The sequence below is a fragment of the Panthera tigris genome, chromosome A1, assembly GCF_018350195.1.
Source record: "Panthera tigris isolate Pti1 chromosome A1, P.tigris_Pti1_mat1.1, whole genome shotgun sequence".
Classification (NCBI taxonomy): Eukaryota; Metazoa; Chordata; class Mammalia; order Carnivora; family Felidae; genus Panthera; species Panthera tigris.
The window spans coordinates 114,278,018-114,305,823 of record NC_056660.1 but is presented as its reverse complement, the minus strand read 5'-3'; the positions used below and the strand labels follow the sequence as shown (position 1 = coordinate 114,305,823).

General features: G+C 39.4%; 1 protein-coding gene across 3 annotated transcripts; it reads left to right on the top strand.

Annotated features, from left to right (window-relative positions):
• The first annotated feature begins 242 nt into the window (after positions 1-242).
• Positions 243-27,388, top strand: ETF1 (eukaryotic translation termination factor 1). 3 transcript variants are annotated; one of them, XM_042984858.1, is made up of 11 exons: positions 243-410; positions 571-674; positions 16,663-16,838; positions 17,350-17,489; positions 20,075-20,213; positions 21,159-21,349; positions 22,179-22,308; positions 23,275-23,430; positions 23,798-23,862; positions 24,639-24,786; positions 25,069-27,388. In XM_042984858.1, the coding sequence occupies exons 2-11, from the start codon at positions 589-591 to the stop codon at positions 25,149-25,151; spliced, it is 1,314 nt and encodes a 437-aa protein (XP_042840792.1). In that variant the 5' UTR covers positions 243-410; positions 571-588; the 3' UTR covers positions 25,152-27,388. The 3 variants fall into 3 exon arrangements, with proteins under 3 accessions (XP_042840792.1, XP_042840794.1, XP_007077923.1); XM_042984860.1 differs by lacking the exon at positions 243-410 and adding an exon at positions 5,939-6,008 and having other exon boundaries at positions 599-674; XM_007077861.3 differs by lacking the exons at positions 243-410; positions 571-674 and adding an exon at positions 703-801.
• The last annotated feature ends 418 nt before the right edge of the window (positions 27,389-27,806 follow it).

Genomic DNA, 27,806 nt, shown 5'->3' with positions numbered 1-27,806 from the left:
CGGGAGCTGAGTAAATCCTCGCGAGAATCACCGGCTTCCGCCCGCTTCCTCCACCCGGCTAGCGGGACCGGAAGGAAGGCGCCACTTCCCCGCCCCGGGACCTACCTCACAAGGCAGCGCGAACCCAGCCGTGACCAATCAGAGGACTCATTGTAGGCCGCGGCGCGGAGGGCCAATGGAAAGTCGCGACGCGCGCAGAGCTTCCCCTCTTCCGCACCGGCCCCCTCCCTTCCGCCCGCCGACTTCCACTTAGCCTCTGGCGGAGGAAGTGATGTCACAGGCCCCATGTGAGCGGATTGCAACACATGCAGCTGCCTGGAGAGAGGGAGCCGGTGTCCTACGTCAGAGCCGCCGCCGCGGAGCCGCCGCCGGGGAGGAGCAGCCGCTGCCGCCCAGGACTGGGCCCTTAGGTAAGCCGAGGGAGGGAAAAGCCAGCGACCGCCGCGGCGGGCTGCGCGGGGCAGGAAGAAGAGGGCCTCTCGGGGGTGGCAAGGAAGGGGGCCGCTCTGCCCCAGCGGCGGCGCTAACTCTGTGGTCTTGGTGTCTCCGGGCCCCGCCGGGCCGCTCTAGGGAGGAGGAGGCGAGAAGATGGCGGACGACCCCAGTGCTGCCGATAGGAACGTGGAGATCTGGAAGATCAAGAAGCTCATCAAGAGCTTGGAGGCGGCCCGCGGGTGAGCGCCGCGTCCGGCCCCCCCGTGCCCTCTTGGTTCCCGGACCCCTCAGGATGGCCGCCCCCGCGCCGCATGGCCGGATGAGGAGAACCAGGCACTAGTCAACTCCCGCCTTCTGGATCTCTGGGTAGTAGCCCCCGACCCAGGGGCGAGGGTCTGCGCGGTTGGCCCGAGAAGGGATCCTTCCCCTGCTTCGGGGCATAAGGGGCCCCGCTCCCGGGTCCCGGACCACTTAACCCCTTACGTGAGAGGTCATTGCTACTTTTGAATCTCTCCCAGGCACTTGAATCCAACACTTCCCTCTTCGACTCCAGGTGCTGCCCCCCTACTCGGGTACTTGGGGAGAAAGGGCTCGGCCTTCCTTTCCGAACGCTCTTCCCTGATTTCCTCTCTTCTTCCTTCATGTTTCTCAGCCATACCTTATTAAAATGGCCTCTCCCTCCTGTTTTTCTGAGACCCGAGTGGGTGAAGTTTGGATGGGACAGGACGGAGACGTGGTCAGGGACAACCTCTTTCTGACTTCCTCTGATATCTCTGGGTCTTCCAGCTCTTCCCAGATGACTTCCCCCAAGTCCTCTAATTACCCCCGGAGCTTCCTGGTTTTAGCTGTTAAAGTACCCGCGTATAAATTGAAAATGCCAACATATGCGGGGTCGAATAGAAGGGACATTTTGGTTGCCTGGGTCTGTATATCCAGGAGAAATCTGGATTATGGGGCAGTTGATGGATGTGAACTGTTAACAGGGTCATTTTTCTCCTCTCTCTGGAACTTTCAGGGATAGAGGTTCCTGATGTACTAGTGCTTGTTGAAATTCAGAACTGAATTAGATGGGCTTTGGGTCTCCTTTTGTAAATTTTGTGGATGTGCACTATGGAAATGTTATATTGAAACTGGGTATATATGCTCCTTTTAGGTTAACAAAGAATTACTTGGTGAAGTTGTGTCAGAGGTACTCCCCTTTTCTCACTTTATTTTGTTCTTTTCCCAGTTGTAGGAACTTTTTGGTTACAGGAAGTGGCCCAAAAAAGCATTTGGAACATGACATATTTGTATGTTTGAGCATTCTTAGAATAGCAGAGTGCCTTGCCCCAGGCCATTTTGAAGGTTTGTTTTCAGCACAAGAATTGTGCATTCTGGTTTCCAGTCCAGGTTTGTCTTTGATTGCTTGGCTTACAATGATAGGATTAAGCTTTTAATTGTTACCATATGAAATAAGGTGTACTCAGTTACACCAAAGACCTAGGGTTGATAATTGGTTTTGCCATTGTGTCTTGTTCTTACTAAGTTAGTGACATTTCTGCTTGAAATGAAGCTTCTGAAAGTTTGGCTCAGTTCAGTGACTTGGGCTTTTGCTAACTCTTTCCCTGATGGAAATTGAAGGTGGCAGCTTATTTTTTATTTAATTTTGTTTCTTTGAACTTAATAAAATACTCAGACCTATATAATAATCTTACAGGAACTTGACCCCAGATGGTTCTGTGCCATATGGTAAATTGAATAATTATTCCCCAAGTGTGAGCACATTATTACAGGAGGGGTAATACAGGTCCTGACCCATTATGTCTGATGCATTACTAGGAATTAGCTAGCCAGGTTCTTTCATTTCACTGGGATCTTCTGTTGTGTTACTTTCAATTGAGTATGGCTTTTATGCATCATTGATGCAGTGTTTAAAGTTGGATATGACCTGTAGATTTGTTCTCTTACTACTTTAATTTGGAGGCAGGTTCACACATTAGAATCTGCATACATTATATTCTCTTAGGAAGTCTAAAATAAATTAACGATTGTAATTTATTGTCTGAGTGTAGTAACATTAAAAATAAAACACTGCATGTAATAACAGCATTTCTTTCTACGGCTTGATGAAGGAAGTTAATTCTTACATTTGTCCCTTGCCATGTTACCTAGCCACTTGAAACCTTTAAGCTCCTCTTTACAGCTTTTAAAGGCTTTATCCCTTTGATTAGCAAAGTTCAGTAAAGTTTAAAGCTCACCATAAATGAGGTTCTTAGTGACTACTTTTTAGTGATGAAGTTAGTTTGGACATTTTAGACCAGAATTAAAGCTTTCTCAAATAGCTGGGAGTAGTCTTCCTTTAAACAAATTATGTGGTTGATAATCATTTCCTACTTTGCTTTTATTCAGGATTTGATTGCATCTTGATCCCATGAAAATTTTAAATCTTGGCTACTTCTGGGTATTAGTAAAGAGTCAACAAGTGTATTCAGCTTGCTTCAGAAGTTTCCCAGTACATACCAATTTCTTTTCAGGAATAGCAAGATTTCATGTTCATGGCTGAACTGTATTAAAGTCTGACTCAGATTATCTTAGTGTATGTACAGTGAGAAATGTTTTCTTAACACTAAGATATTTTAAGAAGTGTAATGACATTTAAAGGCAAACTGAATGACCAAATGAATCTATACGTACTGGTGTTGGGCAGCCTGTGGATTTAAGGAGAAAACTGAAAATGTTCAAGCATGGTTATTAGCACTAGATAGTGAAATTTACTGGTGGATAATAGAATTGTTTTTGAAAGAAATTTTTCCCCCTCCCAGTAGTGTAGAATTCTGGGCATGAAAATCAGATTGGTTTGTTTTTAACAGCTATAAAGTATGGTGTGATAAGAGTAATTTTGAAATTGAGTCAATTTGTGATTATCTTTTGATAATATTACGCATATTTAGCTTTAAAAGGGAACTGCTGCAAAATGGACTCACTAATTAAGTACATCTGAATAGAGTGAAGTTTCTAAGCACATACTTTATGGAGTAGTTAGTATGTTCTAGACACGGTTAAGCAGTACGCTACTTCATTAATCCTGGCAGAAAGTGTTGACACCATTTGATAGCCAAGGCAATGGGGGCCGAGAGGTTAAATAACTTGGTATCTGAAGTGTAGCAGAGCCCAGGGCTTGAACTAGTGTGTAACAGAGTGCAGTGGATATATTAAATGTTTTCAAAAAATATAAGGCTGGATTGACTCAAATTGGAATCTAAGCTATAACAGCCTTTTAATATTGTCATATCTGTGGAAGAGCATTTATAAGAGCCAAAATGACTAACACAGGGAACTTGGCCAGGAGTCTTTTTGTAGCCCACAATGTACTTAATTTTCTGAATTGAAAGAAGTATTAGTCATATAACTTAAATTTAAGTTAGCTGAAACAGACCTATTTAGTATCATGTAAGTTTAGTTGAATGTTAGTTTCTGTGTGTGTGTTAAATAATATGCCACTTTTTTTGGTATACGTAGTCCCACTTAATGTTAGTGGAAGTTCTTCCTGGTTTATGATTCTCCGTTGTTGGCTTAATGGGGACAAATGTGTATGTAAGCCAAAACTGGAAATAGAGCCATGTGAATGGAACTGTGGTTGTGGGTATTCTGGGTAAGGAACTAAAGCAAGTGGAATATAATGTTACAAAAAAGGTAGGTGGGAAATTTTGGGGGGGTGGGTTGTTTTTTTCCTGCTAATGTTTTTTTGAACCGTCAAGAAATAGCTCCAGAAATAAGGATGGAAGCTTTATAGTTTTCAGGTAATAAAATCATTGCCAGAGCCTGTTCTAGCCAAGGACAATGGTACATGTGAGAGACAAGGTTAGTTTGGGCTAAATTGCATCTGTAGGTGTCAGAATACTTTTTCACTTATTTTGATGAGGGAACCTTGTAAATGTCAGAAATAATGAAGGCTCAAATAACCCTTGTTTGAAGATCTGCACAGTTTGTAAACTTTATTTAGGTCTTCTGTAGTGGTCTTTGGCATTTTTAAATTTTCCTGTTTAGTTAAAAAACAACTTGTAGATATTTTGACTTTGAAGAAAATAGAAATAATTTGGCTATATACATCACTGTCTTTTCTTTCCCAAAATATAGCTTCTTTTCTGCTCTACTCTTAAATAGTTCTGAAACCAAATTGGGAAGAGGGTCCCACACCAAGCATTTTTCCAGTCTTAGAGGATAACAGCTGAGTGTCCTACAGTTTAATTCTAGTATTACATAAACTTATCATCTGATCCCCTAAGGTAAAGTGTTCAGTCCCATAAGACTGCCCCCATTTGTGGTAAGTCTGGGCTTCCCCTACTTCTGACCTACAGGCTTTAAATTGGGGGCTTAATGATTTGCTAGAATGGCCCACAGAACTTAGGGAAATACTCTACTTAGATTTACTGATATATTATAAAAGATACAAATGAGGAGTACTTAGGGTTAGGTCCAGAAGCATCTGAGTATAGGAGCTTCTGTCCCTGTGGAACTGGGGCATACATCCTAGGTTAACCAACCCAGAAGTTCACTAAATCTTGTTCAAGACGTTATAAAACTTAATCTGCAGATTTTCCCTCCTTCCATGCACCAAACCTTACCCAGAGGTCTTTGGATGGAGCTGAAAGTTCTAACCCTCAGGTAGTTACCTGGCCTTTCTGGTGACCCCCACCCCATTCTGAGACCCACCCTTAGTCACTTCATTAATAAGTCTGGTGTGCTCTTTAGAGACTCCTTATGAGTAACAAAAACCTTCCATAACCTAGGAAATTCTAAGGGTTTCAGAATCTTTGTCAAAAGCTGTGGATGAAAACCACATACATTTCTTATACCATATAACCCTTTTTTTAATAAATCTGTATAAAATTCTTCACATTATGTTGGTATATTATATATACCATATAACGCTTTTTTTAATAAATCTCTATAAAATTCTTTACATTATGTTGGATTAAAAGTAATTTTGTGAGATTGTTGAATAGGTTTTTTTTTTAACCTTATAGACAAATAATTTGGACAGGCTATGAATATGATTTGAATCGAGTAAAGTATATTAAATGTGTTTGAATACCTTTCCCAAGTGAAAATTGTTGGTTAATAGAACATTCACCTAAATGACATGTGTAATGTTCTCAAAGCCATGAATTTTAGATACTTTTATTTTTACTTAGGTAAAAAAAAAAAAAAAAACAAAAATTAGAATGTTTTTAATTTCTTGAGAAGAGATGAACGTAGACTAAATTACAACTACAGACAGAGGTCTTAGCCTCTTACTAAGAGGTCAGGATACAAATGCTACCAACAGGTCTGAGCCATGAGAAGAGAAAAAAGGGAAGAGAAGATATTTGATAGGGTGTGGTAGCCTTCATGCACTCCTGAGTGTCATTGGTTGCCTGCCTCAACTCAGAACTAGTTCTAACAGCTGTTGATTCAGAAATAATGTTTTATGCACTGTGAACCTAATGAACAATTACTGTCTTTGAATTTCAATCCTTGACAGACTTCTCATTGTAGTAGCAGATATACTTATCCTTCCAGGAAGGGAAGGCTTACTGTGGACACACTCCTAGGTAAGCACAAGTGTCTAATTAGAGTAACTTTTAAGGCCAAATGCAGTGTGGATTATAGGTGTCTCCCCCCCACCCCCATACACACAGACCAGTTGGAACCTTTTATCAGAGGGCTCTTTTTCTTAAAAACTTGGAGTTTGAGGGTGTGCTCAGTGTGGTCCCTTGTGCCGGATGTTCTCTTGTGAGAAAACTTAAAATAAGTTTGGGAGCAGAGCTGAATGGTCTTACATCCTATTTGAAGAGTCCGAAGGAAAAATTTGCCTCTTTTCCCTAGACCCACTGCTGAAACTAAGAATTAGAACAGTAGAAATTTCTTCAGAGTCTGGCGTGTTCTCTATGGATCTCAGAATAGAACCTTTTTGTAGGATACATTCTATAGGTGTCTATTAATTCTTCATCAGCCTGTTATCTTTTTTTTTTTTTTAACATTTATTTTTGAGGCAAGAGAGTGCACGAACAAGGGAGTGACAGAAAGAGAGGACGACACAGAATCCAAAGCAGGCTCTAGGTTCTAAGCTAGCCACACAGAGCCTGATGTGGGGCTCAAACCCACAAAGCACGAAATCATGACCTGAGCCAAAGCAGCTGCTCAACCCACTGAGTCACCCAGGTGCCCCTCAGCAATCTGTTACCTTAATGAGGGGGAGAGGGATTAGAGAGAGGGCTTTGAGGCCCTTCTTTCCAGCAGGTTGGAAATTAGGTTTCTTGTGGGCACTTTACCCAAAGAGCATGAAGTTTTCCTTTGATAACAGCTCTATCTAATGCCACTGGACACACTTTAAACCTTTGCCTGCTTTGTATTAAGAATGGAGACTTCCCAGGGTGCCTGGGTAGCTCAGTTGGTTAAGCATCCAGCTTCAGCTCAGGTCATGATCTAGCGGTCTGAGTTCAAGCCCCGGGTTGGGCTCTGTGCTGACAGCTCAGAGCCTGGAGCTTGCTTTGGATTCTCTCCCTCTCTCTCTGCCCCTCCCCAGCTTGCGCTCGCTTGCTCACTCACTCTCTCTCAAAAGTAAATAAACATTAAAAATTAAAGAAAAAAAGGGAAACTTCCTTGTTTGTTATTTTTGTCACTTTCTGAACAGATACCTTTTCTTTCTCTCAATATCAGTGAATGAAAATTAAGAGAGATAATTTTTTGCTTTCTTCTCACCTCCCCCAAAACATAAATGAGTTTTTACAAGCCATAATTTCATTATTCTCTTACAGATACAAAGATGAAAACAGATTTGATTCTTACATGTTATACATTGATCATGTTTCCTATGCTTTAATACAGCTCTTTCAGTCTGCTTAATTTGTATGTAATTAACAGCAGTTTTCAAACATGAAGTTTACATCCACTGTATGCTTTGTCTTTTGTCCCCATCCTTCCTATCCAATTCAGAGGACTTGCTGTCTTCAGATGCCTGAAAACTACCTCTTGTCATGCAGATTAACTTGGGGATATTGTGCCTGTGCTCTTCTGTTTTCACATTTTCATTTGATGCTCTAAGGTCTCCTTGAGAAGAATGTTCTTAGTCAAAACAAAAGATTTTTTTCCCTGCCGCATTTGTGGCCCTCTAAATCAGATATTTCTCCAAACCCACATCCACAGTTCTAGATATATAAAAATTGAAGCCTACAAATGCATTTTTACTACTAACCAGTTAGCTTACAAACTTGAATATCTGTAGGTTGGACACTGGACATTTTGAAAGAAATGTGTAATGCAGTGAGGACATGGTCTGACACACAACCCTGAATTGATTATATGAACCATTTCCAGACCCATGTTAGTAAGTACAGAATAACACAGTACATGTTGAAGAGGGGTGTGCTGTAAGATGATGATTAGGGTCTAGAATGAGGTGTTGGACATTATCAGAAACCAAAAGTTGTATAACTACTCAGGCGGATTTCCTAGGCAAGGCAGGTACTGTCATAGAATGTTACCTTGGGCAGTAGTATTTGGCTGATACAGTATCTTTGATACATTGATGGAGTGAAGCTGTAACTGCTGTGGCTTTGAAATTGTAATTGAAATTCATTTTTGATTGAAAGCCAGTTAGTCTAAAATTAGATCCAAGAGCTTTGTGTTGGTTGATGGTGAGCTGTCAGGGTATTGAAATAGCACAGAGCATTTGTGCATGTGTGCCTTGTTCGTAAAGTTGGCATGACAAAGCTTAAGACAGTCCCAACAGTTTGCCTTTCAACCTAAATAAACTTTGATTTGCAAGTAATGAAAAGTGCTGATCCCCAAACATTAATTCCTTAATACCTCTGGGTGTTTTTAGATTTTACTAAAAAATTTTCTTCCTTTCTTGGCTCCTGTTTTCTGGCATCTTCTGGGCTTAATGACTCCATTTAAGCAAAGAGAATCCTCAGGAAAGACAGGGTTAGAGGTTCGTGGCTGAGATGTGTTTTAATAAAACAGTTTTCTAAAGATGAGGTGAATAGCCTACATTTTGACTCCTCACAGCAATTCTGTGAGGAAACTATTGCCATTTCACGGATGAAAAAATTGAAATAAAGAGTGATTAAGTAGCTTGCCTAACATCACGCCCCACCCTGGTGAGGGGCAGTGCTGGATTTTCTGTTCCTACTCCTGATTTCAAAGCCTGTGATCCTATTATACCACGCTGCCTTTCTCTTTGATTGGTATTTCTTTGCTAAGTAGAAACATCTCCCATTCCCTTCTGAAAGGAGGACTCTTGTCCAAGGAGATTTGCATTTCACTAGAGGGAGCAGGTGTGCTGAGACCCAGGAGCAAAGATAAAAGTAAAACAGACATGCTATTTGCAAATCTACCCAAGGAAGAACTTGAGTACCAAACATATTTACTCTTAATGAGCATCGCTGGTGAGGGAAGTAACTTGGGTTTAAATCCTTCCGCAGAATTTCATTTTGTGTATTAGAACAGTAACAAGAAGGCAGTGGCTTTTGTTTTATGTGAAAAGTACTTATAGTGGTGGTAAAGAAACATCAGGTGAACTATCTCATTTCTAGGATTCCTTGTAGAACACTGGTGCCTAATGCTGGTTGTGACTGATACCTGTAGGCTTTGCCTTGATGTGAGACTACTAGAGAAATTTTCCAGCTTCTGCTGCTCCCTGGTGGAATATTCCACTAGGTTAACTTTGTGAAGTTGTTAAAATTTTTCTTTTTAAGACCAAACGAATGCCTGTAATTGTATAAAAAGGCATCAGATACATACATTTTTGTTTTGGGTAACTAAGTAATCGTAGTGCTTTTGAGGGTAAAATACTAAAATGAACCTTTGTAAGCTTTCTGCTGGAAATTTTTGGGACATGTGAGTTATTCTTTTCTCTGTAGAAGCTGCTTTAATGTCTCAGTATATTCAGATCTTGGACTTTGTCCCATCTGGTAATGGCTTCTGACCCTAAGGTCAATTGCATAAACCAATTTCTGGTAATTCTGTTTAGTCTTTTGAACAGTAATAGAATCCTCCCTCCTAGTTTGGTATTCTCTGAGCTCTTTATAAAAGGCAGGCCCATCCACCTCCAATCTTCCTCATAGATGATGAGGGGCCAGGGCATCAAGTTCAGGATGAACAAAATTAAGCAAAAGAAGACACTTTGGAAGTATTGGTTTTGTTATGTTTAAAGACTAATGGAGTGATTTGGGTTTTTTAACGAAGCGAAAGCTGGGACACTTAGTCATTTCTAGGCAAATGTTGGTTCCTCTCCAAAGACTAGCAAAGTTTTAAATGGTAGTTTAGAATAAATCTCTGGTGTTTGCCTAGAGGAGACCAAATATAGAGGATCCTTTTTCTGATGTTAAGAATTAACGGTTTGTTTATTCATCAGATTCATGTGCTAAAATGATTTGTGCCCTTAAGAAGCTTCTATAGACCTAGTGTAAGCAACATGTTATCTTACTATTTGATACTTGATGGAAGAGAAAATGGGGTTAGATCTTTGAAGTGACTGACAACTAGACAGAAGTAGTGGCTAACTCTGGGGTATATCAAAATAACGTGAACCATGCCACAGCTGTAGGATAAAGCTACTTAAGCTTTTGTATAATAAAATTATTTAAAATGTTAGAGGGGAAAGGATTTCTGCTTTTCTTTATACAAAATTGCTTCTACTGCTCTAGCTATATTAATTTGAACTGCATTTTTGGTTTGGTTCTTTTCTGTTGGAAGATTTGATAAATCCTGTAATCTAAGAATGGTAGTTGCCCTACCACAAAGTCAGCTTTTATCTCTGGACTTAATCAGATTCAAATAAAACTTACCACCATCTGAAATACCACCCCCCCAACTGTGCTATCATGTTAATTCTTTCTGATTATACTACTAAAGAGCAGAGGGGTAGAGTACATGGAGCTACAGTTCCATCTGGTTACGTTTCAATGAGCACTTACTATCTGCTATCCATGCTAGGTACTTCACCTGTATTACAGAACCCTCATGACCTTGGGAAGAAAGTAGAAACTGAGGTCCAGTCTGTGCTCCTGGGGCACCTGGCTGTCTCATTTGGAAAAGCATGTTGATTCTTGATCTTAGGATCATGGGTTCAAGCCCCACATTGGATGTAAAGAGTACTTAAAAATAAAAAATCTTCAAAAATAATCTGTGCTCCTAACCAACCTCCTACTCTGTTCCCATATTAAACCCATATCAGAAAGACTGCTGTAGTCTCAAAGTTTAAACTTGGTTTTGTATGTTTGGTAAAAGAAAAATAGAAACCCCATGGTGAATAAGAAATACAGACAAAGGCAATAGAAATTGGAGAGGAACTCAATGATTTTTCAGCTGGTGATCCATATAATGTGGCTAGCTTGGCAATTATCAGAAATGATTTGACTGAGATTTAAGTTGAGTTTTTTGAGCTTGAAAAGGGGATGGTGGGAATCCTTGGGCATCCATATCCTAGGCTCGACTCCATCAAACATTGAGATGAAAGCTCCTTGGTGAGCACATACTCTAAATCGTAATTACAAAGTATTATAGGCAGTCTCTAAAGTGTTCTGGTTCCTAGCCTGAAAGTAGTTCCATTACGTAAGAGTGAGGAGAGGGGTAGCAGGACATTTGTGTTCTATCTGGGAAAAGTTGGACAATTCATTGTGGTTGTATTGCTGCCAGGAAGGGTAAAGGACAGCATCTTACCTCCTGCAGGTGGGTTCTGTGAGTTGATCTTCTTTAGGTGTGGATGAGGTCATGGAATTGAGTTCAGCTGGCCAAGAGATCCTTCTTGCAGATGCAGAAAGCTAGCCAAACCAGTGATTCTCAGCCCTAATTACACATCAGAAGTGATGCTGATTCTGTTGAAATCAGTCATTCTGAAAATTGAGACTCCCTCTTAATCACAGTCACCACCACCGTCACTGTCCCTATTGGGGGAGTGATGGAATCAAGGTGGAGGAAGGGGAAATTTTGTTGCTGGGCATTTGTTTTGCTCCTTTAGAAAATTTTCCAGAGATTCAGGGTTCTCATGCAAATAGGTCACTGAACTATGAGGTTTTTTCTTTTTCCAGTTACCTTTCTAAAATGTTCTTGAGCATTATTGATGAATCTTAATAAGCTCTTTACAAGTGAAAGAGTGCCTAGATTTTCTCTGCGTGTCATTCATCAGAAGGTACCTTGAATCCAAAGGCTGGAATTCTGAGACCTAAACTTACACACATCCCATAGTCCAGGCTTGTTCTGATTACCTTGCATTTTCTTCCTGAAATACATTTTAGTTCTGGTACTTCAGGTAACCTTATAAATGTCTCTGTGTTAATAGTGCTCAGGATTCACGAAACCTTGGATGGATAACTGGTGGCACTATCATAACCTCTCATCTTAGGGAGAGAAACTTTTCCTTCAACCATCTATTTGAGACTGAAGGAAGGAAAAGCTGTCAGCTCTTTATTTAAATTCTCTTCCTTCCTGAGTTTTGTCTAGTTTTATTTACTGTCTGCATTTAGTCTATTTACAACTACTACTTCCTTCTGCCTCCCAAATATTTTACTTCTCAGAAGTTAGTCTCTGAAAGCATTGATGAACTCTTCTTTGATAAGGGAAAATGCCCCTAAAATGGTGAGAACAAGAAGGAATCTAAGAGCAGAAGCCCCTCGAAGCCCTATGTGGCACATTGTTGTGTATTGTCTGTCTTGCTTTGCCCAGTTTTTACAACCTGCATGTGAATCATTGCTGTACCTTATAATTCACTAACTCTTAAATGAGAGCCTTTTGATTTTTGAAAAAGGATATAGTGGCAAAGCAGACCAGTACATGAAAACTCTTAAATTTAAAAAGGTAGTAGTTTGTATATGTAGCCAGCAACTCCTTGGTGAGAGTTTTACTTCTTGTTCTTCCCTGTGGGTTGTTCGGGTTACTTTGAAATAATTCAGCTTCCTTGGGGAGCCTGGATGGCTCAGTCATTTGAGTGTACAACTCATGATTTTGGCTTAGGTCATGATTTCACAGTACTCAAGTTTGATTTGAACCCGGTTTGATTTGAACCCACGCTGATTGTGCAGAGCCTACTTGGGATTCTCTCTCCCTCTCTTTCTGCCCCTCCCCTGTTCTGTGTTTCTGAAAGAAAAAAAGGAAAGGAAAATTCAACTTCCTTGATTTTATTTTTGTGTTTACACAAAGTGGTCTAGCGACCTTGAGTGGCTTGCCTTGGGGGTAAATGAGCGGTTATTTTGTTTGGAAACTTTCCTGGTAAAACTTAAATATGCTTCTGTTAAACCCAACATAAAAAAAATTCAGATATTATCAAGTAGCCTTTAAATTTTAAAATAGAGGCCATCCATTTAATAAAGATGAATTCAAAAATTTAAGGTGCCCCCCTCACATAGGAGAGAGAGACGTAAAGGGGAAACTAGTGAAAGGTCATTTTTTGAGCATTAATCAAAATTCAAAAGGAGTAGGAGGCCAAAACTAACTTTCAAGTAGTGTTTCAGATTTAGCAACTTGGTAGAATTTTTTTTTTTTTTTCAAGCTACATTTCTGAATTACTTAAGTGGAAACCTATGGCAAGATAATGTTCTCAGGTTTCTTCATTACTTTGTCCTGTAGAATGTTACATGGTTGTAAGTGTAAGGTTGGTTGTCCAACTCTGGTGCTATAACAGCAAAGTTGCTTAATGAATGCTTATCTTCTTAACCTATCTGCAGTGGAAAGTAAATAGCTGCTTATCTTAAGGTCATTGCTTTGCCCTCTGCATGATTATCTTGCTTTAAGGATTTCCTTCAGGCATTTTGGGTTCACTCAGTGAATTTGTCCCAACATCCTCTTTAGCCTTAAATTTTCCATCCTTTGGGGTCTGGTGCCTGTTGACTTCCTGAGCTGAGCCTTCACCCCTGCTATCCTTGGAGCCCCTTCTCTTTCCATTCCCTACTGATTGCCTCTTTGCTGGTTCCATCTCCTAGGAAACTACTCTGTAAATCAGAGCACGTCAGCTTTTAAAAACTGAGCCCTTTTGAGAAATAACTCCTTTGATCCCTAAAGATTCCAAGAGCCCGTGGGATAGAGAAATACGTTCTTTTGAGAATTGTTAATCTGAGAATAAGCACAAGCTAGTAAAGTCCATATTAAAACTTCTCATATATATCTTCTTTTTTCCCCATTTTGTACATTTTCCTATTGTGCATAAATTGACAGTCCCTGTTTAGAGACAGGTAAATGGCAACTACAGTAGAGACCATGTTTGAAGTTAAATTTACGTGTCTAATGTTTCCAGTCCCTATGAAAGCAAAGTCTTCTCTCCCTTAGCCTATAGTATTTGACATAACTCTGTAAAGACTTATCTGAAAGGTTCTTAGGAAATTTCCTTTTTAGAAACCTAGAAAGATAAATTACTGGAAGAAAAGCAGTTTGTTACAGTTGGTTGCTTAAAAATAGGATCCAACGAACTCACTGACGGTAAAGAGCATTTTTCTTTTTTTGTAATTGAAGATACCCATTTGTTTCATTTGGGAATTCTTTTTCCATCTAGTTCAGAAACTGGAACATGGCCACAGGTAGAATTTTATGTAGAATTTTTTATTTCTGGGCACCTTCTCCTGGTTTAGAAAAATTCCTTTTATGTAGTTGTATTGTGAACATTAAAATGAAAAACATTTTAGAGAGTGATACATCTGACTTAATGTGTGTTTGTGTGTGCATGAGCAAAGGATTGTCCTGAAGCAGTTTTGTTTTATGATCATTTTGATTGTGTTTGTGATGCCAAGTAAAGCTGCTCCTCATAAATTTGCTTGCTTCTCTGGTTTGGCTAGAATACTTGTTCCCCTACCCAAGGGGTGGCAGCAGAGCACACACCATACTTTACCAGGTACTGTCATTTGTCATTGATCAACTTGTAGTTCATTGAGGAAAGTATCGCAAAGGTTATGAACTGACCTTCTGGGTTTTAAATAGAAACCCCAACAGAAACAGTGCCAGTTTCAAAGATAGAAAATAAGCTGATAATCTGAATAACTATTTTGATAGTTGGAAGGGCTAGATAGGCAGCTTGTCTGCTTATAGAGAAAACTTGTATTGCAAGGGAACTGAGGGATTTACCACTTAGAAAACTTTAAAAGGGCAAGGTCTTATGTAAATGAGGTCCCTTTCCAACATTAATACTGGGAAAAAACAAATTTGCGGGATTAATTTTACTATATGAAGATATTTTTCCAGACATTTTAAAATTTCAGATACCTGTGGATAAAGGTTTTCTCTACATTTTATTGTAGAGTGCCCCAAGAACTGCTAATTTAAAGAGAATGTGTGTTTTAAATTTTTGTGTTACCGTAAATGAACTTTTAGCTTTTGTATTGTGGCAGAGTACACACAACATGAAATTTAACCATCTCGGCCAATTTATTTATGCAGTTAAGTAGTGTTAAAAATACGTTCACAGTGTTACGCAACCAGTCTTCAGAACTCTTTATCTTAGAAAACTGAAACCATGCTAAACAACAAAACACCCTATTTCCCCTTCCCCCCATTCACAGCAACCCACTGTTCTTTTTGTCTCTGTTAATTTGACTACTCTTAGATACCTCATGTAAGTGGAATCATACAGTATGTGTCCTTTTGTATATGGCTTATTTCTCTTAGCATAAATTGTTCAAGGCTCATACAGATTGTAGCATGTGTCAGAATTTCCTTTAAGGCTGAATAATATTTCACTGTATCTATATATGTACCACTTTTTTGTGTTACTGTTGATCCATCAAATGGATAGATGGACGTAGGAATTCTAGCCATCTTTTGGCTGTTGTGAACATTGCTGCTGTAAGCATTTAGTGCCTAAGTATCTGGTTCCCAGTTTCACTCTTTGGAGTATATACCCAGAAGTGGCAATGCTAGATGATGTGGTAATTCTGTGTTCATGTGAATGACTGCCATGCTGCTATTCATAATGGCTGTGTGATTTAACATCACCCAGTAAGATATAGGGTTCCAATATCTCCATGTCTTTGCCAACACTTGTTATTTTGTTTTTTGATGGTAACTATTTTAATGGGTGTGAAGTGTTTTTGTGTGTTGATTTGCATTGCCCTGATGATTAGTGATGAGTTCATTTGTTTTGATAATGTAGTTTTGTGTTTGCTTCAAGTAGAAGTAGAAATATTGAAATGAGATCTTGTTAATAAATGTCTGGAGAATGTAGCTAAAAAAGGTTTTGGCATCAATACTGAGGTTATACCGAAGTTGGTGGCTGCTCGAAAGGGACCTCCCACATGGCAAGGCTTTGATAGTAGTGTCCTTCATAGTTCAGAGTTTGGTCCTGGTTTTGAATTTTAGAAGCTGGAATTTGTTTGAGCACCCTGAATTGGCCAATTTCTCATATATGGGGTGTGTGTGTCTTAGATTGAAAAATGATTAATATGGGGGCGCCTGGGTGGTTCAGTAAGCGGCTCTTGATCTTGGCTTAGGTCATGATCTCACAGTTGGTGGGATTGAGCCCCACGTTGGGCTGTGTGCTGACAGCAAGGAGCCTGCTTCAGATTCCCTCTCTCTCCCTCCCTCTCTCTCTCTCTCCCCCCCCGCCCCCCCTCCACACAGTGTCAAAATGAATTTTTTTTAAAAAGTGATTAATATGTAAAATACGTTTAGAGAAACACATAGAGTAGATGTATGATTTCCTAATTGGGATATTTGTTTGAATTCCAAGATTCTGCTATTCCTATTAGGAACTAGTTTAGTTCCTAAGGGTGCTAAACTAGTGATTTTAAATTTTCATGGTGAGCCTGGAATTTAAAGAAAAGGAGAGACACTATGATATTCAGTTATTTCATCTAGACTTTGTAAAGACTTGTTGTATCATCCTGTGGTGGCTTCTCCCACTGAAGAACCACCAGATTCCAAGCTTCTACCATGGACTCACTGTCAGATTCCAGCCTGTTATCACCCCCTTATGAAAGCTTCTCTCTTTGCCCTTGAAGAATGAGGTGTTTCCCAAGCATCCTTTAAAGTGCCTTACTACTTTTTCTTTTGGCTAGCTAAAATTGATTCAAATAATTGAGTACCTATCACATTCTGATCACTTTTCCTAATTCTGGGCATACTTTGATTACACTGGAATAGTCCCTATCTTCCTAATCACTGAGAGTGATATATTTCTATTTTAAGGGGATTTCATTAGCTCCCTTTACTAATGATAAGCATGAATTTAAATTCTTGACTTATGTGGTACTTGAACCTCTGATGTTACTCTTTCTTTCACAGCAATGGCACAAGCATGATATCATTGATCATTCCTCCCAAAGACCAGATTTCACGAGTGGCAAAAATGTTAGCAGATGAGTTTGGAACTGCATCTAACATTAAGTCACGAGTAAACCGCCTTTCAGTCCTGGGAGCCATTACATCTGTACAACAAAGACTCAAACTTTATAACAAAGGTAATCTAGAATATGATCATTTTCCTCCTCTATTGTGTTTTCGTTATATTTTCCACTTTGATCCTGCCATGATGCTTTTGGTCACTATTGTATCTTTTTCAGATAGCCATCAGCAATTTACCTTTGGCCTTGGAACTTACCCCTCTCTCCCCTTTTTTTTTCTTTAAAGCAAAGTAGTAGTTACTTAAAAGTGTAAATCCTCCTTTTTTAAACATCTCAAGTATTTTTAAAATTAGGGAGAGAATTCTGCCGGAGAGATTTACAGATATTTCTGCTTTATTTAAATTATGACTTAAAGGAACCAGGGACACGGGGCACCTGGCTGGCTCAGTCATTAGAGCATGTGACTCTTGATTTCAGGGTTGTAGGCTCAAGCCCTCCGTTGGTTGTAGAGATTACTTAATAAATCTTTAAAAATAATAAAGGAGTAGGGACAGAACTAGGAACATTTTCTATTAATTGAGGAAAATTAGCTATAGATTTAAGTAGAGAAATTGTGTGTTTTTTGCAGTACCTCCAAATGGCCTGGTTGTTTACTGTGGTACCATTGTAACAGAAGAAGGAAAGGAAAAGAAAGTCAACATTGACTTTGAACCTTTCAAACCAATTAATACATCATTGTATTTGTGTGACAACAAATTCCATACAGAGGTAAGAAGTTCAAACAGTATTTTCATCATCCCAGAAAGAAACCCTATATCCATTAGCAGTCATTACCATCCTCCCCCCCACCCCCTATCCGTACCCCCGCCTCCCCAAGATCTCTCACCTCTAGGCTACCATTGATTTTGTCTGTCTCTCTAGATTTCACTTATGCTGGGCATTTCATACAATGGGTGGATTTTTGTGACTTGTTTCTTTCACTTAGCATCAGTACTTCATCCTTTTTTATTACCAGATCATATTTGCTATATTTGATTTATCTGTTCATCAGGAATATTAGGAATAATAGTGCTCTGAACATACATGTACCATATGTGTGACCATACGTTTTCATGGGAGGGCAGTATATATACTTAAGAATGAAATTGCTGGGTTAAATGGTAACTGCTTAACCTTTTGAGGAATTGCTAGACTGTTTTCTAAGTCATTGTACCACAAGGCTGGCTATTTAAAAAAAAAAAAAATTATACATTAATTGTGACACACTGAATGACCATCATTATGTTTGAAGAAAGTGCTAAACTGGGTTTGGAGAACTGGTTAGAGGTGAAGAAATAATTGCCTATCTCTCCATCTCTCCCTGTATACCCATGATACTTGCCTATATTTCTTGCATCCTTAGTTTTCAGTTCACAAATTATAAAACCTTTAGGACTGTAAGAGCTTTTATTTCCCCATGAAACTTTTGAGTGACAGAGATGCCATAAGATAAAATTTAAGGGTGGAAAGGAAACCTCATTAGAGTGACCTAAATCAGTCAACAGTAGAACAATCAGGAATTCACAGCTGGCTCCTAGTTCAGTCTTTTGCTTTTCATCAACCTAGGGAAAAACCTCTACAGTGGAATTAGAACTGACATTTGTCGACACAGTTTACAATGGATGATTTCTGCTAACTTGACAGGAAGTCCAATTCCAGTTGGATCTTGGTTCGTTGCATAGATGATTGAGACTGTTCTCTGGCCTATCTTGCCAGCCTCTTTTTGGCAAAAGCTTCATTGGGAAGGCTCTTAGCTACCATGTCCCACTTACCTGTATCTAGTTTCATGAAAGCAGATTTCAAGTCTTAATTTAAGTAGTACCTGTTACTTGTGTTATCTAGCTTTTATTAAGCTAGCTTCATTGGTATTTCTAAACCTTAACCCTTCCAGGTACTGTTTAATCTTGCTAGCTTTGTTTATTTTGGCTTCAGCTGATATGTTGATAACTAGATGTGAATGTGACATGCTGTACAACACAATTTATGTCGCTTCATCAGGACAATTATACATTCTTAAGAGGGATAAGTATTCCCTGATGAGCAGAATTATTGAAAACCTAAACTAATCAAGCCACCTAAGAGATTGCGACATAATGGCACAACATTCATGTCTTAATGCTAATTTTCAGATATGGTATGATTAAAGATTGATTACTAATGATTAATCTGCTTTCTGGTCAATTCTTAAAGGAAATATTTTCTTCCTTAGTTAAAATGGAAAGGGTATTTCTTAACTCCAAAGAAGCCTGGCACCTAGGAACTAATCATCTACCAGGTGTGCACATTCCATCATGAAAACTCTTGACCCATCTATATGAGTTCCAGGACTATTTAAATATTTGTTCTTTGTGGGGACAGAACTATGGGATATAATTATAAGCTAACCTAGAAGGGGAATTGTCCCCCAGAAAAACTCCAAATCATTAGCTATATAATACCTTTAAAATAAAATTGAGTTTTAGGGGTGCTTAAAATTGAGTTTTAGGTGGCTCAATCCATTAAGTGGCCAACTTCAGCTCAGGTCATGATCTCACCGATTTCTGAGTTTGAGCCCCATGTCGGGCTCTGTACTGCCAGCTCGGAGCCTGGAGCCTGCTTCAGATTCTGTATGTGTGTGTGTCTGTCTGTCTCTGTGTCTCTCTCTCCCCGCCTCCTCTCCCTCCCTCCCCCACTCACGTCTCTCTCAAAAATAAACATTAAAAAAAAACTTTTTTAATAAAATTGAGTTTTAGATCCTGATACCATTAAGGGTGTTCAAGACATATATGTTAAATGAAACATTTCAAATCTAGATCTTTTTGTAGACTTTCTGGGTTTTCTCCTCATGGACTCCTTCTCTAGAGTTGATTTACAAGATACCCTTATTTGCTATAATGAATACTGCCTGCTAATGATGGGATAATACAGAAAGTGACCTGATGGAGGTTAGCTTTTTGTACTGTTGATGTTTTAGAGTTTGGACTTTTCATTTGAACATTATGTTCCATGGATTGCCATCAGACTAAATCAAATCAAGGATAGAATTAATCTGAACCCTATACCTCTCTTGGTTTTCTATTCATGTGTCCAGGTCAGGTTTGTTGAAGGGCTTTCTATCATTATTGTTGGTGTTTTTCCCTGCATCTGTTTCAAAATTGACCGTATGGGTTACATATTTATAGCTATAGTCTAAATCATTCCATAAAATGACTTTAAGTACTCCTACCATTCTGGATGGGGTGAAAGGGCTTGTATGTACATCCTTTTGGATTTTGTCTTGCCTAACAAAGCTTTGGGATTTATTTATTGTGTGATAACTTATGTTTGCTTTTCAGGCTCTTACAGCACTACTTTCGGATGACAGCAAGTTTGGCTTCATTGTAATAGATGGTAGTGGTGCACTTTTTGGCACACTCCAAGGAAACACAAGAGAAGTCCTACACAAATTCACTGTGGATCTCCCAAAGAAACATGGTAACACAGGAGGAGAACATGAGCCCATTTTGTGTCTAGCAAAAAGGAAACAAATAGTACAGTTGACCCCTGAACAACACATATGGGTCCCAACCTCTGTGCACAGTTGAAAACCCACATAAAACTTTTTTTTTTTTTTTTAAGTTTATTTATTTACTTACTTGTTTTGAGAGGAGAGACAGAATCCCAAGCAGTCTCCATACCCAGTGCAGAGCCTGTTGGCAGGGCTTACTCTCATGAACTGTGAGACTGTGACCTGAGCTAAAATCAGGAGTGAGTCAGATGCTTAACTGACTGAGCCACCCAGGCACGCACTTTCACCCCCCACCCCCGCCAAACACACACATATAATTTTTGACTTCTCAAAAACTTACCTACTGATAACCTATTGTTGGAAGTCTTCACCATTAACATAAACAATTGACTAACACATGTTTTGTATGTTAATTATATTTTGTACTGTATTCTTTAAGTTAGGGAAAAAAATGTTAATGAGAAAATCATCAGAGAGAAAATACATTTACAGAAATATACTGTGTTTTTCTTAAGGGTCAACTGTAGGGGCACCTGGCTGGCTCAGTTGGTAGAGCGTGCAACTCTTGATCTTGGGGTTGTGATTTCAGTCAAGCTGCACACTGGGGGTAGAGATTACTTTAACAAATAAAATATTTTTTTAAGGGGTGGTCAACTACATAAAGGGAATAACTCCAGATGAGAGGCATCATGAAATGACACATGACTCATTGGTGCTTATGATTCTTCTTTTGATAAGATAATTGGTATTTATTCTGAAAATGTATATCAGTTTGTGCCAAACAATCATTTAAAATAAATAGTAATTTTTCTCTGTCTTTGTGTTAGATAATGGCATGATTCGTTTTTAATTAGCAAGTTATTTTGTACTTCTTACTAATTACCCATTTTTTCCCACATTTTGTGTCAAAGGTAGAGGAGGTCAGTCAGCCTTGCGTTTTGCTCGTTTAAGAATGGAAAAGCGACATAACTATGTTCGGAAAGTAGCTGAGACTGCTGTACAGCTCTTTATTTCTGGGGACAAAGTGAATGTGGCTGGTCTTGTTTTAGCTGGATCAGCTGACTTTAAAACTGAACTAAGTCAATCTGATATGTTTGATCAGGTAAGTGAGAAGTAGATGCTCTGTTAAGTTGCTAGGTGAGAGTAGTGGGTCCTCTGAGCACTGGGACATGCACATCTTTTTGGTTTTCAAGTGATAGATTTCATGTTTAAAAACAAGTTGACAGAATTTCATGTTTAAAAACAAGTTGACAGGTTTTTATTAAGAAACATTCCTCCACGTTTTTCTGGGTCTTTTTTCTCTTTGAAAACCAACCATTTTTAGATAGAATCATTATGGTCTGGTGGCAGCTTCTGGTTTAGTGAATTGCTATAATTAGCCTCAAAATGGAATGTGATTTCAGAGAAAGTAGGGGTTTTTCTGGTCTTCTTCTGATTTATTTCTGGAGGTAAATAAAGCAGTGAAACTCCCAGTAATATGATAGAGCTGATTAGCCTAAAGCATTTAATCCAAAAAAATCTTTTGGTCTATGACATGGACTCAGGCATAACACATTTCAAAGGTGCTCTTGAGAGGGAGTAGCATTATATGGTAGAAGTCTCAACCAAAGAAGTGGTGTTGTACTCAACCACTTTATATGGCAGGAACCAATATCCTGTTTCCTTAACAAGGAACTTAGTCTTGTTGGTGATTAATGAGTTGTCAAATCTAATCAAATATGTGATATGACTGGCTGGGGAAGTTACACTTTACAGTGTTGCTCACTGAGACCTGCTCATGAACATACTGGGCTCTTTCCCCGTATTCTCCCTCTTTAGACTTTAGTTAGAAGTGGTTAAAGACCCATTAAGAAGAAGTGTGTCTTGGTCAAGGTGTTTTGAAGTACTAATGATGCTTTTTTTTTTTTTTTTTTTAAATGTGTGTATGTCAGAGGTTGCAGTCAAAAGTTTTAAAATTAGTTGATATATCCTATGGTGGTGAAAATGGGTTCAACCAAGCTATCGAGCTATCTACTGAAGTCCTCTCCAACGTGAAATTCATTCAAGAGAAGAAATTAATAGGTATCAGTGAAATGCAACTTACTTATTATGTGAAATGTATTTGTATGTATGTTTGTGTGTGATTATATATATGTAACAAAATGCCAAAACGGTAAGAGGAAGATTGAACGTTTGTATTAAAATCTTCCTCAGTGGAGTCATTAATCTTCCTTTATTCTTGAGTTCTAGTAAGTGTGCTTGTATTTCCACTCTTTTTACCCTTTGGCAATAGGAACCAAACTTCAGTTTTCACATATTATCTTTTATAATGCAGTGGTGAATAGAGACCAAATTAAAGATTAATCTGGCCATTGGGGCACCTGGGTGGCTGAGTCAGTTAAGCATTGACTTGGGTCTTATTCTTACGTTTCCTGAGTTCCCCGCTTGGTTTTGTGCTGACAGCGTGGAGCCTGCTTGGGATTCTCTCTCCTCTCCTCTCTCTGCCCCTACCCTGCTTGTGCTCTCTCTCAAAAATAAACAAACCTTAAAAAAAAAAAAAATCTGGCCATTATTTGGCTTTGTTTCTGATTTATGGAGCACACATTTTTCCAAGTGGTTGTGTATTTGGCCCCGCTATTAACTCTTGAGTCAATTTCTAGAGCCTCAACTAGAGTGGTAGGACTTTTCACAGCTTTTGGCTCTTATTTTTAAGTTGTTATTTTCTCTCTCTTGGGTTTTTTTAAGTTTATTTTTTTATTATTTATTTTGAGAGAGTGCATGTGTGCGCAAGCCGAGGAGGGGCAGAGAGAGAGAGAGAGAGAGAGAGAGAGAGAGAATATCAAAGCAGGCTCCACACTGTCAGAATGGAGCCTGATGCAGGGTAATCTCACAGACCATGAGATTATGACCTGAGCCAAAACCTAGAGTAGGATGTGCAACTGACTGAGCCACCCAGCCACCACTATCTCTTGGATTTTGAGCTAGAAAGTCTATTTCTACAAAGGAAACTTTTAATATATGTGCTTCCTCACCTATCCCTCATCACAGGACGATACTTCGATGAAATCAGTCAGGACACGGGCAAGTACTGTTTTGGAGTTGAAGATACACTAAAGGCTTTAGAAATGGGAGCTGTAGAGATTCTAATAGTCTATGAAAATCTGGATATAATGAGATATGTTCTTCATTGCCAAGGCACAGAAGGTATGAGAATTAGAAAGTTAAATAAGATTATGGTTTGTTGGTGACCTCTGTGTTCTGGAAACCTGGGGTGGAAATTTGGGAGAGGTGGCTTCTGTCTGCGTAAACTGTTTTGCTTGAACTGATAAATGTCTGCTTAAGACTGTTAAATTTCCTGAGGACAAGAACTGTATCTTGAGTATGTTTGGTGTTTACTTACGGTAGGAGCAGTATACCTAGTAGACATTAAGTGCATGCTGACTAATATTGCTTATAAAAAGAAGGTTGAAAGAATGAATTCAGAAGCCCTTTCATCTAACCTGACTTATGGGACTTAAATCTGCTAGTGTATAAGAACTAGGTTAACATACTTTTTCCCCCAATACTACAGAGGAGAAAATTCTCTATCTAACTCCAGAACAAGAGAAGGATAAATCTCATTTCACAGACAAAGAGGTATGTGATTGTTTTCCTAGTTTGGTAATAAATGCAAGGAAAGGAAATCTATGTTAGGGCATTGGCAAAGTAGAGTATCAGCTTTGAGATACCACACTTCATACTCTTGGCAGTGGGGGGCAACGGGAGGTGGTCACGTCTTATATGCTACATGCCTGTCTGATTCCAAGGAAGGAGACCGTGCCATGAAGTAGTTAAATATTCTCATTCTTGAAATAGTAAAGAGGAAGATTTGATTGACTAGTGCCTCTTCTGCATTGTGAATCCTGTGCTACTTTCTTCACTCACTTTATAAGCTTTTGTACTGAAACAGCTTCTGCAGCTTTGGTCTATATGTATCACCACAAAAGTGTCACCTGGCCAGCACAGATCACTTAAAGTTCCTCAAATTCTGAGTTGAATGACTTTGTTTTTCACAAGGTTGCTCTAAAAAGTAAATTTGGCTTGTCTCTTCTGGGCTGTTAAATGAGTGCAGCCTGGAGACACTTTACAACAGCCTGACTTTAGAGACAACAACAGGAACCAGAAGTTGAAAACTGCTAAGTGTGTGTTGACATTTTATCATTGAGCCAGAGCCTGAGGAGGAATGTTATTTGAAATAGAACTTCTGTGCTATTAGAATTATGTCATTAGAAACCAGAATTCACATAGAGCATGGCACACCCACTTAATAAGGAGAGAGAATGAGAATGATCGTGGGTCCGGGAGCTAGGGTGGCTAAGTCTTGATTACATCCTAATCCCATTTTTTCTGTATCTTCATGGTCACCCTTGCAGACAGGACAAGAACATGAGCTGATCGAAAGCATGCCCCTGCTGGAATGGTTTGCTAACAACTATAAAAAATTTGGAGCAACGTTGGAAATCGTCACAGATAAGTCACAAGAAGGATCCCAGTTTGTGAAAGGATTTGGTGGAATTGGAGGTAAGTAGCAAATAAGAAAACTAAACTTACGGCCAGGGTCTCAGGCCAAAGCTTTCCTGGCTATCCCAAAATCAAGCTATGAGATGAAGTGTGCTCATCCAACGAGGCAGAGGCAGGAGGTTGAGGCAGCACATGGTTGCAGGTTCCTTGGTTGGAACTGTATTTTTTATCATCATCTCTTTGTTTTCTGTAATTCTACAAGGGAATTGGACTTTCCTTATTGAAGTGAACCCTCCCCATCCCAGGAACACTGGTGATTTACTCTTTGATTTGCTTTCCCAGGTATCTTGCGGTACCGAGTAGATTTCCAGGGAATGGAATACCAAGGAGGAGATGATGAATTTTTTGACCTTGATGACTACTAGGTAGTCGACATGGGTCCGGCAAAACGTGCCTCACCCTCCAGCATCCAACCCAAGGAGCATACCCGTGGTGGAATCCAAACAGATCCCTGCCTTACAATTGGAACATTTCCAGAACTTAATCCATGAGCATTGGATATTGAAAAGAAAACCGAAACAAAACCAGACCCAACCCTACACTTTGGTTTGTCATGGTGTCAGCGCAGCAGCCTACAACTAAGTTCCTAAAATGCCACTTTGGACTAATTTAAAAAAGAATCCCAGTTTTTACTTTTACTCGATGGTGAAATTGGTTGCTCTTGTATTTTATGAAAAAAAAAAAATGATTTTTTTAACCTTCATACATAGAATCAAAAATACTTTAACTGCTGTAAACCTTCAAAAGTTAATAGAAATGAGATCATACTGGTTTGTTTCTTATTTTGATTGGAGAAAAATTGCTGCATTTCGCAGTGACCCATTTACATGGCATTCTCAGCTTAGACTGCATAAGAAGAAATACATGCGGTGAAATGTTGGAACCATTTTTTCTTGGTCTCTGTTTAATGTTGAAAGGGTGAGCTAATAGGAGGCAATTTCAACTTCACTCCCTCACATTACTCCTCCCCCTCCAGACTGTCAGTTTCAAGGATGCAAATTGCATTGCAAAGTCAAACTGACACAGGAAGCATTTGGGCCAATGCACTGTTCCCTTTCATCTGTTTTGCAGGCGCATTTGTGCCCGGGGTTTGGGAGCTCTTGGCATCAGTTGCATTGATAAGGGTTCCCATAATCTTAGCCTACTAGAAACCAGTTTGGGATGGATATGATGGGGCTTCTGTGCTATTGCTGGGATTGGGAGAAATAAAACATGCAATTTAAGTGGAAGCAAAGAAATTTAAAGAATATTTTATTTTGCTTGGGTCTGACCTTGGTAAAAGGGAGATGGTTGTGTTTTCCTTGTGTTGGATGGCATGATTATGTGAATGTTTTGATTTTTTTTAAAGTGAACTGCAAGGTTTTTCACAGGAACGACTGACAAGACATGTATGACTGTGCATGTAATTATAAACCCCTGACCTCCTGGTGGGGTTGGAGCATCTGTTTCAAATATGGGACTTACAAGCACCTCTCATATGAGAAATTATGGGAGGGAGGTGGGAAGGGCAGGGGTGGGAAGGGATGGGACACAGCTTCTGGCACCAAGGACTTAACTATTGTTGGATCCAAAAGTGGGCCTGAAAACCTGAAGCTCACGCTTCATAGCTGGGTTCTAAGTTGGATTTGACCCCAGCTGACATGCAAGGTCATGGCGTGCCCGAGGTGGTGACAGTGAATAAAGTGTATAGGATGTGCCCAGTGGTAGCAATGGAAAAAAGTATACCAAATGGACTTTGAAGGACCAAAGGTTTTTAAAAGTCAATTGGTATCGTTCCCACACTGATAGAGTAGTGGGGTACATTTGGTTTTCAAATTGGGTACTTTTAACACTTTAGTGCCTGACTGCTGTTCTTCACTGACTTGACTCAGTCACTCGTAGCTTTATTGGTCTGAACCAGCTCCTTGTTCCCAGGTTGCAGACCTGCCTATCGTTCCAATAATCCTGTTTCACTTGAATGAAGGGAGTATGTCTTAATTGTAAAGCTTCTGGTTCTCACACTGTATATACTCTGAGGTCCAAATGACTGTCTTTTAATGTATAACCTGATGTCTCAACCCCCAGTGAGAAGAGTCCATTCTTTGGTATTCACCAACGTGGGAGGCTTCACCGGAACAGGCTTTTGCTTTGGGCTCTGCTGTTTGTTTGCAGAACACCCAAGAGCGAGCAAACATGCTCTCTTCACAGCAGTACCTTAGGGTTTTGCCATTGTAAATGGGTCTAATGTGATATGACAAGACCAGAGAAATTGGATGTAAATTTACATTTTTGAATATGCTTGTTGTTTCACATGATACATTTAGGGTATGCAGCTCCTTTTGTAGTTTTTATTTTTACTATTTAAGTTTGGAAATGATGCCAAATTTTTGTATTTCTTTAATCAATGTGTTCTCTTTGGTGATATATATTGCATTATATATTGATGTGTGTATCAATATATACTGATATGTATTACACTTACACATACAAACACGTAAATAAGAGGGGTGAAAACCGTAGCCTTTGCATTCTCTATAGCCTCTACAGAGAGATCCTAAGCAGCGAAATCTTGGTGTTGTGATGTACAGAAATGGAGAAGAGTATTAAACCATATTTAAGAATACACTTTGTGTGCTTGAGATTCTTTAGGACTGTTCCTTGTCAGGGTCTGCACCATGGAGACAGTATAAGCTCTCCAAGGCATGTGTTAAGTTTAGTAATGGCTAATAACTTTTCAGCCTTAAATTTTAGTTGTCTTTGTTACATTTGCCTATGGAAGGGTATATGCAAAGGAGGCCTGAGGACATGGTCCCAAAATTACCATGAGAGGAAGAAAGTTCAAGTTGTTGGGGTGAAACTAATTTGTAGCTTCCCTTATTCTACATGCCCACCGAAGGGAAATCTTGCGCTTTTTAAAAAGCTGTTTCAAGTATGTTATGCCATGCAACTCAACATTTCATGGAGGTACATGTTGTGCCCATTTTACAAGTGATGAAACAGGCCAAAAGACATTAGACAACAGCCCTATAGTGGTGAAGCCA

Bases quoted from the DNA above. Each gene is read 5' to 3' on its own strand.
- ETF1 (XM_042984858.1), top strand. From the start codon at position 589: ATGGCGGACGACCCCAGTGCTGCCGATAGGAACGTGGAGATCTGGAAG. The intron at 22,309-23,274 runs GTATCAGTGAAA...CCCTCATCACAG, and splicing joins TCAAGAGAAGAAATTAATAG to GACGATACTTCGATGAAATC. The intron at 24,787-25,068 runs GTAAGTAGCAAA...TTGCTTTCCCAG, and splicing joins AGGATTTGGTGGAATTGGAG to GTATCTTGCGGTACCGAGTA.